Raw genomic sequence first — 13606 nt, 5'->3', positions numbered from 1 at the left:
TTTCCTCTCATTCCTTCTTCCAAGGGTTAAGCAGATTTTAATCACAGCTCTGGAGCAGCTCTTATTTATTAAATAAATACTCATGACAAGGAGCCAGGCCCCGCGAAATCAGTTAACAAGACAGGTTTAGACAAGGCCTGGTACTGCCCGTGTGAGACTGGTAGCCCCAGTGGAGGAGACACAGGCCGTCATCACACAGTGCGGCTGATGCTGTAGCAATGTGACTTCTGAGAGGCAAAGGGAGTGCAGAGGACTGGACAGTGCCTTTATTTTAAAAGTCACTCAACTCTTTGGGGATTTTTTTTTTTCTTTTTTTGGTCATTCTTGTTGGGTAGCCAACTGGTGTTCTACTAAATTAGCACTGTCCCATTTTGTGAGCTTCGTCGATGAGTAAGAATTACCCTAAGGAAAACCTTATAAAGAAATTCACCTTCTTCCTCCCCAAATATATAAAACTAAGCACCGGGTAAATACACAGTAAGATTTGGTGATTATTTATTATTCTTAGGTCACCCAGTGAGTTTATTGCATGGTGAAGTTCTTCGTAAAGCACTGTAAACATTCTAAAAGTGTAACCGTTATTATTCTCTACATCATCTGGGGACATTCGGTAGGGACCTCACTGTCGCTCAGATTTCCATATTCCCTCCAGTAACACAGGAAACATCTGGTCACCATGGCCTAAGCCCAGACGTTCTGGGAGGTGAAGCTCTGCGGCTTTCCCTCCCCTGTCCTCGTCTCAGTCACCTCCGTGTTCCCCTCCACCCAGAGCCGTGCAGGAGGTGACCGGACAGCGCGGGGTCGTCGTCACCCGCTCCACGTTCCCCTCTTCCGGCCGCTGGGGAGGACACTGGCTGGGAGACAACACGGCCGCGTGGGACCAGCTGAGGAAATCTGTCATCGGTGTGTGGGCCTCACCCCGGGGCCTCTGGTGGGCGGGGGGGGGGGGGTAGGGACTGGGGTGCACTCCTCGGCCGCGTCTAATCACTGTCCGTGTGGCCAGTGAAATCAAGAGGAGCTGGGTTCTCTGTGGGTGTGAGCTTTAACCTATGCATGTCTTTCAGAATTTTCATCATGAGTGGCCCAGAGCTCTCCAGTGGGGTACAGAAGAAATAGGACAAACCTGCCCTCCCGAAAGCCTGCTCTGTCTAACCTCACTGTGTCTTCTCCTTGCAGGCATGATGGAGTTCAGCCTCTTTGGGATATCTTATGTAAGTCACGTTCGGGCCGTTACTAATGATCCAGTCAGAGCTCGGCATTTCTGCAACCCACAAAGTCCCAGCTCATGCTCTAATTCTGCATCTTCTCAGACAGGAGCAGATATTTGCGGGTTCTTTGGAGATGCGGAGTATGAGATGTGCGTTCGCTGGATGCAGCTGGGGGCCTTCTACCCCTTTGCGAGGAACCACAACGGCATTGGAACAAGGGTAGGGCAAGGTGGCACTGGGAGCGCAGCCTCCAGTTTCGATCTATAATTAAGGCAGTAAACATTCCACAGGCGCATCTCTAAGATCGTTAATCCCTCACGTTTCTTCTTTTTTGATGCACTTACATACTGTGAAATAAATCCTACAGCAGGGCTGGTTAACACCTCCCTCACCTCAGATAATTACCATTTTTTTTCCACAGTGGGAACATTTAATATCTACTCTCTTAGCAACTTTCAGATGCGCAATACAGTATTGTTAACCATACTCGCCGTGCTGTACTTTACATCCCCAGGTCACACTTGCCTTATAACTAGGAGTTTGCATCCTTCGACTGACACCTCTGTATTTCCCTTAGCCCCTGCCCCAGATCACCACCATGCCACTCTTTCTATGAGTTCCACTTTTTAAGATTCCTTTTTAGATCCCTGTATTTTAGAAAAATGTCATCATACAGTATTTGGCTTTCTCTGTCTGGCTTATTTCATTTAGCACAATTCCATAAAGCTCCTTCCATGTTGCTTAAAATGGCAAAATTTCCTTCTCTCTGTTGCTGCAAAAATATTCCATTGTATATATACCACATCCTCATTCACTTATCCATCCATGGACATTTAGGTTATTTCTGTATCTTGGCTGTCGTGACTAGTGCTGCAGTGACCATGGAAGTGCAGATATCTCTTTAGTAGAAAAGTTTTATTTCCTTCAGTTATATACCCTGAAGTGGAATTAACGGATCACATGGTAGTTCTATTTTTAATATTTTGAGGAACCTCCGTACTCTTTTCCATAGTGGCTATGCCAATTTACATTCCCACTCTCAGTACACAGGGGTTCATTTTCGCCACATCCTCACCAACACTTGTTTTATTTTGTCTTTTTGATAGCCGTTCCAACAGGTGTGAGGTGATATTACATTACATGATTTGTGTTTTCCTGCTGATTAATGAGGCATTACACTTTCTGACATCAAAGTATATTATAAAGCTGTAGTCATCGAACTAGTATGGTACTGGCATAAAAATAGACACATAGACCCACAGAACAGAATTGAGAGCTCAGAAATAAAATCTTGCATATACTGTCAACTGACATCTGACAAGGGAGCCAAGAATAATCAATGGGCAAAGGATCATCTCTTTAATAAATAGTGTTGTGCAGACATGCAGAAAAATGAAATAGGTCCTCTATCTTGCACTACTTATGAAAATTAACTCAGAATGGATTAATGATTTAATCATAAGGCCTGAAACCGTAAAACTCCTAGAAGAAAACACAGGGGAAAAGTTCCTTGGCATGGGTCTTGGTAATGAATTTTTTTTAACAGAAGCAACAAAAGCAAAAATAAATGAATGGGACTACATTAAACTAAGCTGCTGCACAGCTGAAGAAACAATAAAAGAAATGAAAAGTCACCTTATGTAATAGGAGGAAATATTTGCAAACCATTTATCTGATGAGGGATTAATATCCAAAATAAGTAAGGCACTCACACAACTCAACAACAAAAAAAACAAGCAATTTAATTAAAAACTGGGCAATGGAACTAATACACATTTTTCTAAAGAAGACACACAAATGGCCAATAGCTACATGAAAAGATCCTTATGTTTCAATGAACCATTTTCTTCAGTGTTCTTTAGATTAATCTTTTCATTTTGGCAGCAATATTGTACCAAATATATCTTCCAAAAAAATCTCTTATGGGGGAAATTTTATCAGCTGCCCTGGGACAGCTTCAGTGACTTCTTTTGGTCTATTAAGAATATACTCTGAATCTCATTGGTAATCATCTTTGATTTAGTTGTGTTTGATTTTTGTTTGTAATAAACATTCAGTGACCCCAGGTCCCCCAGCTCCCCTAAGGCCACCTCTGAAACTCCTCTTTTTCTGCTGTAGAGGCAAGACCCTGTGTCCTGGGATGATACCTTCAAGAATATCTCTAGAAGCGTCCTGCAAACCAGATACACCCTCTTGCCGTATCTCTACACCCTCATGCACAGGGCACACACGGAGGGCAGTACCGTCGTGCGCCCTCTTCTCCACGAGTGAGTGTACAGCCGGAATCCTAAAGACAGAGGGATAATTTATTCTGTATGGTATTAGTTGAAGAGAACATTTCTCCCAAATTAAACTAAAGACATGATCGCCCTTGGCCGTAAGCTCTCTGGGCACATACCATATGTTATAACTCCTCTTAGCTCAGTGTTACTGAGACCCTGGGTCTTTGATAAGAGTCTATTTAATCAAAAATGTCCCCCCCCCCCAAATGATACAATATAACACAGAATAATTTCTTTCTAGTTTGGGCATGTGAAGACCTACATATCTCTTATAGCACTCAGATCACAAGGCATTCAGGTGGAGATTTGAGAGATGAAGGCCATCCTTGCATGTAGGATGTGCCATGGTTAAGAAACGTGGAGATATTTATAAGCGAGAACACATCTAAATCCAGTCACATCTGGGGTATGAAGAACATGACATGTGGAAAGTGAATGCATATCTGATTGAGGTCGACTTAGTAAAGAGTAAAGGATGGCATAGAACGTAGCTGGGTTTCTGACTTGGGTCTGAACTTGAGGAGTTTCTTCGAGGCCTTAGTCTGGGGCCCCGTTGGAGTTCTGATTGTGTGTCCTTGGTTTGCCTTTCCAGGTTTGTGTCGGACCAGGTGACCTGGGATGTAGACAGTCAGTTCCTGCTGGGCCCAGCCTTCCTGGTCAGCCCTGTCCTGGAGCCTGTGAGTATGGAGGCCTCTGATGAGGAGAGGACCCCAGTCATGAGGCCTGGTGAATAGGAAAAGGAGAAGAGACCAGGTCCAGTGGGGGTACTGAGGGGCGGTTTTTCATTTTACACCTGTTTCTTCCTGTCTCTCTGGGCCGAAGTCCTTCACTTAGGTGCTCTGGTCCTCAGCTCCATCATTTTTAATATCATCATAACAGATTCTGATTCCTAGGACAATCAAGAAGGAAAAAAAAAAACTTATGATATTTTTTAAGATTCAATTATTTCTTCATTAACTGAAATTAGGAGCATGGTCCAGGTAGGGGCAGTACTGTAAAGAATTCATTACGCCCCTCTGTCAGCATTAAAACAACACTTTTCAGAAGGTTTGTTTGGAACAATATGTATAATCTTGTTGTCGCTCGTTAGCCCTTCCCTTCTATATGAGGTCCTCAGGCAGCAAAAGCCACCTCTTTACTTTTTCTCTCAATAATTAGGCTTCTGATTAAAGCACAGGTTAATTGCATTCTCCCCCAAACTTATTGTACTATTTATACTCTCTGAAGTATTGGCACCATAAAGCCTACAAAATTTTCTTCCATCCCAGACTCAGCCTCATTTTCTCTTTCAAGAGGGTGTGGGATAAGTCTATAAGCAAATGATGTTTTTTCCCCCAAATTTCTGTATCCCAAAAGGCTTTTTTTCAGAAGCCACCATTTTTGCGCAGGCAAATCTCCCGTTTGAGAAGTGGGGAGAAAAGGAAGGTTTCCCCAACAACAGTACTGACCTCGAGAGAGATGGAGACTGTGGGTCACTGGTTTAACCAAGTTGGTTACTCTGCCTTAGATGACGTTTTTGTGTTTAATTTTAGAATGCCAGAAACGTCACTGCGTATTTCCCCAGAGCCCGCTGGTACGATTTCTACACGGTAAGTGTCTCCGATTGTTTATGCAGCCGGGAAGATGGTCACGTGCACAGGCTCCAGAATCTGACAGAACTCTGGTCACATTCTGTCTCTGTAACCCCGGAATCTCATCTGGGAAAACAGGGTGTTCCAAAGCCGCCGCAGGGCAGTGTTGTTGAGGACGAATCAAAGGGAGTGTTCTTCTCTCTCTCACTGGGCCTCCTCCTCTGACCTTCCTGAGGAGAACAAAGCAGAGGCGTGGACCACAGCAAGAGGATGATGGCGGGAGGGCGCGAGGCAGGGCTGCTGGCCCCTCCCAGCCAGGGGCCTGCGGGGGGGTGATATCCCCTCGTGTGGCTAATATGCATGCTTAGTATTCTGCACTCTATCCCACCGGCAGTTATAGAAGGACCAGTGAAAGATGCTCTTTCTTTTTTCATATTTGAAAAGGAGACGAGGAAGGATGTTTTATAAATGTTAGCGAAAGCACAGAAAATGCTTGGACTTGGTAAATAGAATGGAGGCTTAGGCTCTCCACATGGAGCAAAGGATTCGAGCAGATTCCGTTTTGAACTGGGTTTCTTTGTTGTCGCACTGGTTACTCACCGTACGCTGAAGTAAGGCCGGAGGTTATGTACAATTCACATCATTCCTGTTTCTGAAATTAGCCTAGATTTCCCCCTTGTCTATTCAAGAGAGCACATGCTGCCATGTGCTTTACCCCCACCATCACCCAGCAGTTATCTGAATTTCTAGCCAGAGTAGACACTTAATACAAGAATCCTTATATATAAGGTGGCAAAATTTCAGAAACAATTTACATTTCTAACAGCACTTGATGAGATCTCCTAAGATCAGTTTTGACTATTTTTTTTATATTCATCTTATTGCGCTATATACTTATTATTTGTATACTTTTTTGTATATATGCTATTGAAAAGGTAACTAGAAAATTCATATTCCTCAGAGAGATAAGAACATATTATACTTAAAATAAGAAAGCATACTATAAACAGGCATACTCACAAAACCAATCCTTATACATTAAAGGCATGATGCAGATATTTAAAATTTTGTTTAGAAAGATTATAAAACATAATCTAGGAAATTATCTAGAAGGTAGCATAAAAAGGCATAGATGGAAAGCAGAATTGAAAAAAAAAGGAAGCCCGACTTAGCTTTCTAGCCACCGGTTTTGCGTAGTTTCTTTGCTGCTTGTCCAGTGGAGCTTGGGAACTAGCGAGCACCTTGAGCGAAGGCTGGGGGAAGAATGTAAGACTCCTGTCTCGGGGGCTCCCATTCCTCAGGCCCCACGACTCCTCGCATCACAGCTGCCTTGAGGGCCGTGAACCCCCAGCCCCTGCGCTGCCCCTCCTGTGCTCACCTGACTCCCGAAGCAACAAGTCGCCCCTTGCTGCTCGGCCTTTAGGCCACAGTTGTTTCATGAGATGGCAGGTGCCTTGACGCAGGACAGGTGGAACGAAGTGCGTCGTTAGGACTAAGGCTGGACCTTCATGGGCTCTGACTCTCGGCTCTGAACAAGCTGCAGAATCCGCAGTTCTCAGCTCCGCGGAGTTCGTGCCTGTCTCAGCCGTGCCTGTGTGGCTGGGCTCGCCAGGAAGTGTTTTTCTACCCATGTCCCTGTCCTTTCTGTCACACTGGGCACTATCGTTCATAAACTTTATTTGGGAGTGGGGCGACACGCAACTATTCTGGCGACTTATGACCTGTTTTTATGAAGATTAAGAGCAGGCAGTGTGTACAATCAAGGTTTTTACCTACTTGTGGCCATTTTTATCTTGTTTAGTTTTCTTTTACAGTTTAGAACATATGTTGGGTTTTCTAGAACAGTGCTTCTCAATCATAATTGGCTGTGCAGTTTGGGAAAACTTCCCTGACAAAGGCATGTTAGGTTGTTGTTTCTTATTTCAGTACTGCTGCTTTTGAATTTTTATCATATAGTTATACCTTTAGGGATATTTTAATGGAAATTTGTTAGGCTAGCCCAGTCGGAAGCTGTCTAAAGGGAAATTAAAATCTTGTGATTTATTGGGCGTTAGAATGAAATAAGATCACAATCATATCACATTTAGTAGCCATAATGTGCAGTAGAATAAAATAACCATTGGAGAAAAGGATTTGGTAGGAAGATGACTGACAGTTTTACGTGTATTGACAGTGGAGGAAAATGTCCAATATTCATAAGATGTTGGCATGAAATGTCATTAGAAATCGTATAATCCAATTTTCCTGTGATTTCAGTGAATGAGCTGGAGAAGCCCAGAGACATGGGTTGGAATTTCTATTTAGTCCTGAAGACTTTGGGGTCCTGAGGCAGGCTCAGGAAGTAGGGTCCACCCCAGGGAGCACAGTACTGGTCACTGTGCCTCCCTCTGCCGCCCACCCCTACAGTTATTTATACAGGCCGAACCTGGATAAAATGAGCGTTTGGGACCCAAGGTGAAGGAGTGTCATGGCAGCTTCACTCCTTACCTCTAAAATAGCGGTTCTCAAATGGAGGGATTTCGCCTATCAGGGGACATTTGGCAATGTGTCCAGGGCCATTTTTGGCTGTCACAGTGTGATAGGGGTCAGGGAAGGTGCTACTGGCATCTAGTGGGTAGACGCTGGTTAACATCCAAAAAACACGGGGCCCACAGCAAAGAATCCATCCGGCCCCAAATGCTCATGGTGCTGAAGCTGAGACACCCCCTCTCCCAGCTGGAAAACGCGGACGGCTGGTTTCTTAGGAGCTGAGCGTCATGGCTCAGGGCAAAAGGACACTTCTCCCTGCCACATGTGAGGCAGGGTACAGGTGTGAAACACCAAGGCAAATGTAGTTTAAGATAAGGATTTGTAAGCTGAGTCAGCTTGCTCTAATCTTTCCTATGAATCAGTGTCAAGGGCGTGAGTTAATTGGTGGGGTGGGGCTGGGGCAGTAAAGGGAGATGGAGACTAGTCCAGAAAGTGAAAGAGAAGCTGTTGAAATGTCATTGTACGGAGCGTGTCAGGAGCCAGCAAGAAACGAACGAAAGGGTTGTCCAACCTCCTGTCACAGTGCTCTGAGACGCAGAAGCAGGACGTGGCGTCAGAGCCACGCTGTGATCTCACGCGGCGTGTACCGTGGAAACCCCACAAGGCAAGGACCCCGGTCAGACAGGCTAGCAGCGATGCGGGATTCCACACCCGCGCCCGGCGAGTGTGGGGAAGCAGAAGAACAAGCCCGTGCCGAAGGGTCACAAACCAGCAGCGAGTTCAGAAGAGGGGACGCGGCGCCCGGCAAATGCGCCGTGCAGCTCGCGTTCTCTCCCTCATCGTCTCTTACCTCCCTTGGCCCGCAGGGCGTGGACATTAAAGCACGGGGAGAGTGGAAGTCTTTGCCAGCCCCTCTTGACCACATTAACCTCCACGTCCGTGGGGGCTACGTCCTGCCCTGGCAAGAGCCTGCACAGAACACCCACTTCAGGTGCGTGACAAGCCACTTAGCCCAGGTCCTGGCGAAGCCTTCTTGGGCCCCAAAGCAACTTTACTAAATATCGTTGCTGCTTTATTTGCTTGCGTTTTCATCTTTTTCAGACTTTGCACTGTTTTATTTTTATTTATTTATTTTGCATTTTTTAAAATTTAATTTTATTAGTTTCAAGTATACAGTTCATTGGCTAGACAATTATATAGTTTAAGAAACAATCACCCTGATTGCTCTTACTCTCCCCTGGCCCTCCACCCAGCCATTGCATTAATGCTGACTACGTTCCCTGTGCTGTGCACCCCAATGTTAATGACTATTTTAGATCTAAGTGGGTGAGACGCTAGGTCTAATTAGTGGCATTTGAAATAGAAGTCAAATAAGAGCAACCATAGTTCAAGCTAGTTTTAGAGGACTGGGTCTCACCCGACTCTTTATTAAGAAAACTGTCGCTAAAAAATTGTGTAAAAAATTGTGTCGCTAAAAAATGCACCTGATGCCTGAGGCTGAGTTTCTTCATACGCAGATTTTAAAATTCTAGCTAGCATCAAATGAATGCTCTGTGCCTCGAACTGAAATAATATAGAGATTTCTATTTGGAGATTACCTATTTTTGTAACAAAAAGAAAAAATAAACCCTATGGCGTAAGTACTATCATTATCTCCATTTTACAAATGAGCAAACAGAGGCTTCAAGAGACTAAGTGATTAACTCAGAGTCACGCAGTCAGTAAGTAGCTGAACAGGGACTAAAATCCTCACCTGTCTGATGTCAAACCAAAATTATTAAAGCCCTACTCATTCGAGTCGAAAAATTGAGTTAAAAACTGAAGAACTTAGGACATTTGTAAACAGAAATCATTGTGCACATGTTGGGAAAGTTAGATCATGAAAGAGGAAAGATCGCACGGGACTTTCCTGATAACGGAGAAAGGAAGGAATCCGATGACGTTGCTTGTTTCCGGTAGAGCTGGTAGAACCTGAAAGGAAAATTCCCTTTGATTCATTCATTAATTCACGCATTCCCGATACGATGTCATATAGCTAGCGGAGACAGAACTAGGACTAGATCACAGGCCTCTTGGATCCTAGGACTCGGTCTTTGCAGCATGTAGGACTTCCTTTACGTCTTTATGAAAAGCCTCGGTTTGTGGCTGCGGCTTGGGTTTTAGCTAATGCCTCTCCCCCACCCCACTACAGCCGCCAGAAATTCCTGGGCTTCAAGGTGGCCCTGGACGAGGAGGGGACGGCTGCAGGTTGGCTCTTCTGGGATGATGGACAAAGCATTGGTGAGTAAGAGGTGCCTCAGGTTCATATCGATACCTCGGACTAGGTTCCCGGATCTCTTATAGGCCCGTTCTTCCCTTTTCCACGTTAAAGCAATTTTGCATTTTTAAAATAAAGCCAGTTGTTACTTTGAAGCAAATAATGCATAGTGTACTCGATACTCAAGACCTAAGGTAAATGGTCTGAATCTCTCAGCATTATCCACTGTTCTCATCCAGGATGAAAGACAGCAATATGGAAGCCATAGGGAAAGTTTCTTTTTAACCGAGTGTGGTTTATGTTCAAGGGCACATTCCCGAATTACGTGGTTTATTGTCCCAGTAAGACAGACAGCGCCTAGATCAGCTGTGCTATTTTTTGGGGGGTAATTTCCCATTAGGAGTCGACAGGAATTGGTGAACTCTCAGGAGGATGGCTCGAGTATCATTAGCTATTTCCAGGCCAGTGCTGTCCAGTGGAACCTCTGCAGTGATGGAACTGTCCTGCATCTCTGGTGCCCAGTACAGTAGCCACTGCATGGCTATTGAGCACTTGAAATATGACAAGTACATCTGAGGACATGAATTTTTAATTTTATTTGATTTTAATTAATTCTAGTTTAATAGCTACATTTCGCTAGTAGCTATAGTTGTAGAGTTCAGCCGAGGCCCTCCGATGGAGTGAGTGGTAAGCAAATCAGAAAGAGAGGAACCAGCAGGGAAGAGTGATCAAGCCAAGGGCGTGAGGAGGGGGGTGCCTGCGACAAGGCTCATGAATCCGCCTGTAGGGAAGTGCTGTGCTTCCTCTTTTCCCTGGACTTTGACACAGGTTAAGGATACGAGGACAAAGAAGGCTTTTCTTTGTCTTTCTTTGTTCTCTGTAGAGTGGGTTTAAGAAATTTCCTGGTATCCTTGAAAACAAATTGACCAAGACACCAGTCTTGGTATTTATGATGTGTGCCTACATGTAGGTGTGTGCTCGCACGCATGCCTCTGGCACATGGAATCTGGAAATTTCGAGGTGACCAGGAAGGTGCTGAGGGTGGTAGACCATGAGGAAGAGAAGTGGCTCAAGGGTGGTGTTGGGGACCTCATTATGTGAAGTGGCCGTCGGGCAGATGTGTCTACACACTCAGTTCAAACATCTCGAGGTTGAAGCAGAGTCTGACTAATCTCCAAAAGAGGAATCCCAAAACAGAAATCTGTAAAATAAATAAAATAAAATAAGAAACAAAAATAATTCCTCTTTTCTCAACCAAGACAAGTAGATAATTAGAATTCTAGAACATAACTCCAGACTGTGATTACCTTGTTGTTTATTTGCAGATACCTATGAAAACGGACTCTATTACCTGGCCCACTTTTCTGTCAGGCAGGTGAGTGTGACTGATACTATGAACGAGGACTATAAAGCTCTACGGGCTTATTAGGATGCTGGATGTCATAAGGCATAAAGTACCACCTAGAATTCCTTCACTGCTCCCCTGGATAATTTGCATCCTGCCCTTCCTCTAGACTTCAGATAGAAATTTAGTATGCTCCCAGAAAGTTTTCTGCGATTAAACACACTCAGGTTTCATCAGTGACTAATTCCAGCTTACCCAGATGGACAGATGAGTTCGATGTTATCCAGCACTTGTTCCTATGTTGCCTTGGAATGGTCTGCATGCTTGTGACTTCCCCTCAGATGGAATGTAAGGTTCCTGATCACCGAGACTCTCCGCCTCCTTTCAGTTCAGGGCAGTTCTAGCGATCTTGCAGGTGCTCATTTAGCCAATGCACGTTTGGATGATAGCTGGTGACAAAAGAGAGTGTGCTGAACAGTGGCGTCCACTGTTCAAGGACACAAGATGGTCACTCTGAAGGTGTCTTCCTTCATGATCTACATTCGTGCCCAAAAAGAGGTGGGGAAAAATTTGAACAGATTTTCTCCCCTCCCCCTGTTTCTTTTATCTCTAATTTAACAGAATACGATGGCGAGTCATGTAATTTTCAACAAATACATCAACGACGCAAACCCTCTGAAACTGGGCTACGTTGAGATCTGGGGAGTGGGCAGTGTCCCCATTTCCAGCGTCAGCATCTCTGTGAGCAGCATGGTTACAACACCCAACTTCACCCACAACCCTGCGACACAGGTTTGTGACCAGCGAAAAGTCCGAATGATATGTCCCAACCCCGAGTTGCACTGTGCGATGCCTGACTGCTTCCCTTACAAATGGCGCCCTCTCCTGCAAAGCCCTGCATGAATCCCCGTGTTTTCAGTGAGTCAGCGACAGACGGCGTGGTGACACAAGGAAGCTGGCTTTACCACCCTCGGGGGTGGCGGGTCTGGGCCCCCACTCGCCATGCACGTGCCCCTGTCTGCAAACTCATGGAGACCTTGCCCTTGCTCCCTCACCTGTGCCTCAGAGATCTGCTTCCCAAAAAGCTTGAACTGCCATATTTTGTCAGCTGTAATATACCATCAGTTAAAAACCGACCCATTATTTCATGTGCCACAATGTAAGAAAAAAAGGATAAAAAAAGTGTGATGCAATGCTTTGCTATCACTGAAAATTCTATTTCGAACTTATATGAAGTTTTATAAAACTTCTTTAGATATAGATTTTTATCATTTTTATATGTTAAGTGATAAATACAGGGGAAAATGTTGAGTGAAAGGGATACGCGGGCGTTGATGATTTTGCATCAAAGTAATTTAGAAGAAGTAGACCCTGATGTGAAGAGATATCAGAAATGCCTTAACCAATTTGTATCATATATTTTACTCTTATTATTTAAGTATTTTAATTATTATTTAAAAATTTTTTTATTATTGTTTAAAAAGAAGCTACACGACAGTATGGGTTAAGGCATTTCCTATGTACCACCCAAGGTGTTGGTAATACAGAATTTTAAGAAGTTCTTCCATGGTTCTCTATAAGATTTTCTCCTGAGCCACTTGCATGTTTATACAAGTTTTCATCCTAGCACAGTCATTGTCTTACCATCAGCCAGGACTCATATACCTTTGTAAAATAATCCTTAGGTTTATCCATTCATAATACCAGCAATAGCAATGAAGTTCATATACGCACAGATAATAGTTGCCATGAGTGCTGCTTGGCCCCAGTGATTCTAAGCCTGTGGATTGGAAGACATGTTTAGATCCACAAAGGTCAAATATTTGAAAACTCTATACCTTGGAATTAATGTAGTATAGAGTCCTACCATCTCCCTATGGTAAGAGGGATCTTCTCTTGTAGGCTTACTTCTTGCATTTTCCTACACAACTTTTCTTTCATAATCCTCCTGATTATGAGGCCTGAAACAAAAGTTTTCCTACAGGTTTGTATTCGTTGTTTCCTCATATTGGTGATTTTACCCAACTTCCCAAACTTTACCAATAACTCATAAACGACTTCACCCAGTTTTCTTGCTGACCAACTTGTGGGATGTACCTGCAGTGAAATTTTATGGAAAGTGTTTCCCTAGGAAGAAATCTGGGCTACTGGACCACTACCAGCAAATATCGGGGCTCTGCAAAGGACTCACAGAAGGAGGAAATAAAAGGGGGCTCTGAAGGAAGTCAGTACTCCAAACAAATGGAAATGGGGATCTTTTCTCCAGTTTGTCTAAGTGGGTGTGTCTATGTGGTGGTTGCATATTGCATTATTTTGGGGCTTGTGTTTCCTCTATCACTAAATAATCTTTGTGCACCATGTCATTAAGAAACATCCTCCCTCCCTGAAAATTTGAGAGCAGCCTGGATGTGAGGTAACGGTTTGTGAAAGTATCAGAGCGTTGTGTAGACAGCCGGCTTGTGTCTGCTTTATTT

General features: G+C 44.1%; 1 protein-coding gene across 1 annotated transcript in view; it reads left to right on the top strand.

Moving 5' to 3' along the window:
* The window catches only part of LOC107516912 (maltase-glucoamylase, intestinal), a 49518-nt gene that overhangs the window by 34905 nt on the left and 1007 nt on the right, over nucleotides 1-13606 (top strand). Inside the window, 10 exon segments of the mRNA XM_036230229.1 lie at nucleotides 770-903; nucleotides 1177-1211; nucleotides 1311-1427; nucleotides 3327-3475; nucleotides 4083-4167; nucleotides 5023-5079; nucleotides 8397-8521; nucleotides 9722-9810; nucleotides 11113-11162; nucleotides 11754-11924. Of these exon segments, the coding sequence (XP_036086122.1) occupies nucleotides 770-903; nucleotides 1177-1211; nucleotides 1311-1427; nucleotides 3327-3475; nucleotides 4083-4167; nucleotides 5023-5079; nucleotides 8397-8521; nucleotides 9722-9810; nucleotides 11113-11162; nucleotides 11754-11924 (1012 nt within the window).

The sequence above is a fragment of the Rousettus aegyptiacus genome, unplaced genomic scaffold (genome assembly GCF_014176215.1).
Source record: "Rousettus aegyptiacus isolate mRouAeg1 unplaced genomic scaffold, mRouAeg1.p scaffold_m13_p_13, whole genome shotgun sequence".
Lineage (NCBI taxonomy): Eukaryota > Metazoa > Chordata > Mammalia > Chiroptera > Pteropodidae > Rousettus > Rousettus aegyptiacus.
The sequence above is the reverse complement of the archived record's forward strand: the minus strand, read 5'-3'. Positions and strand labels throughout refer to the sequence as shown.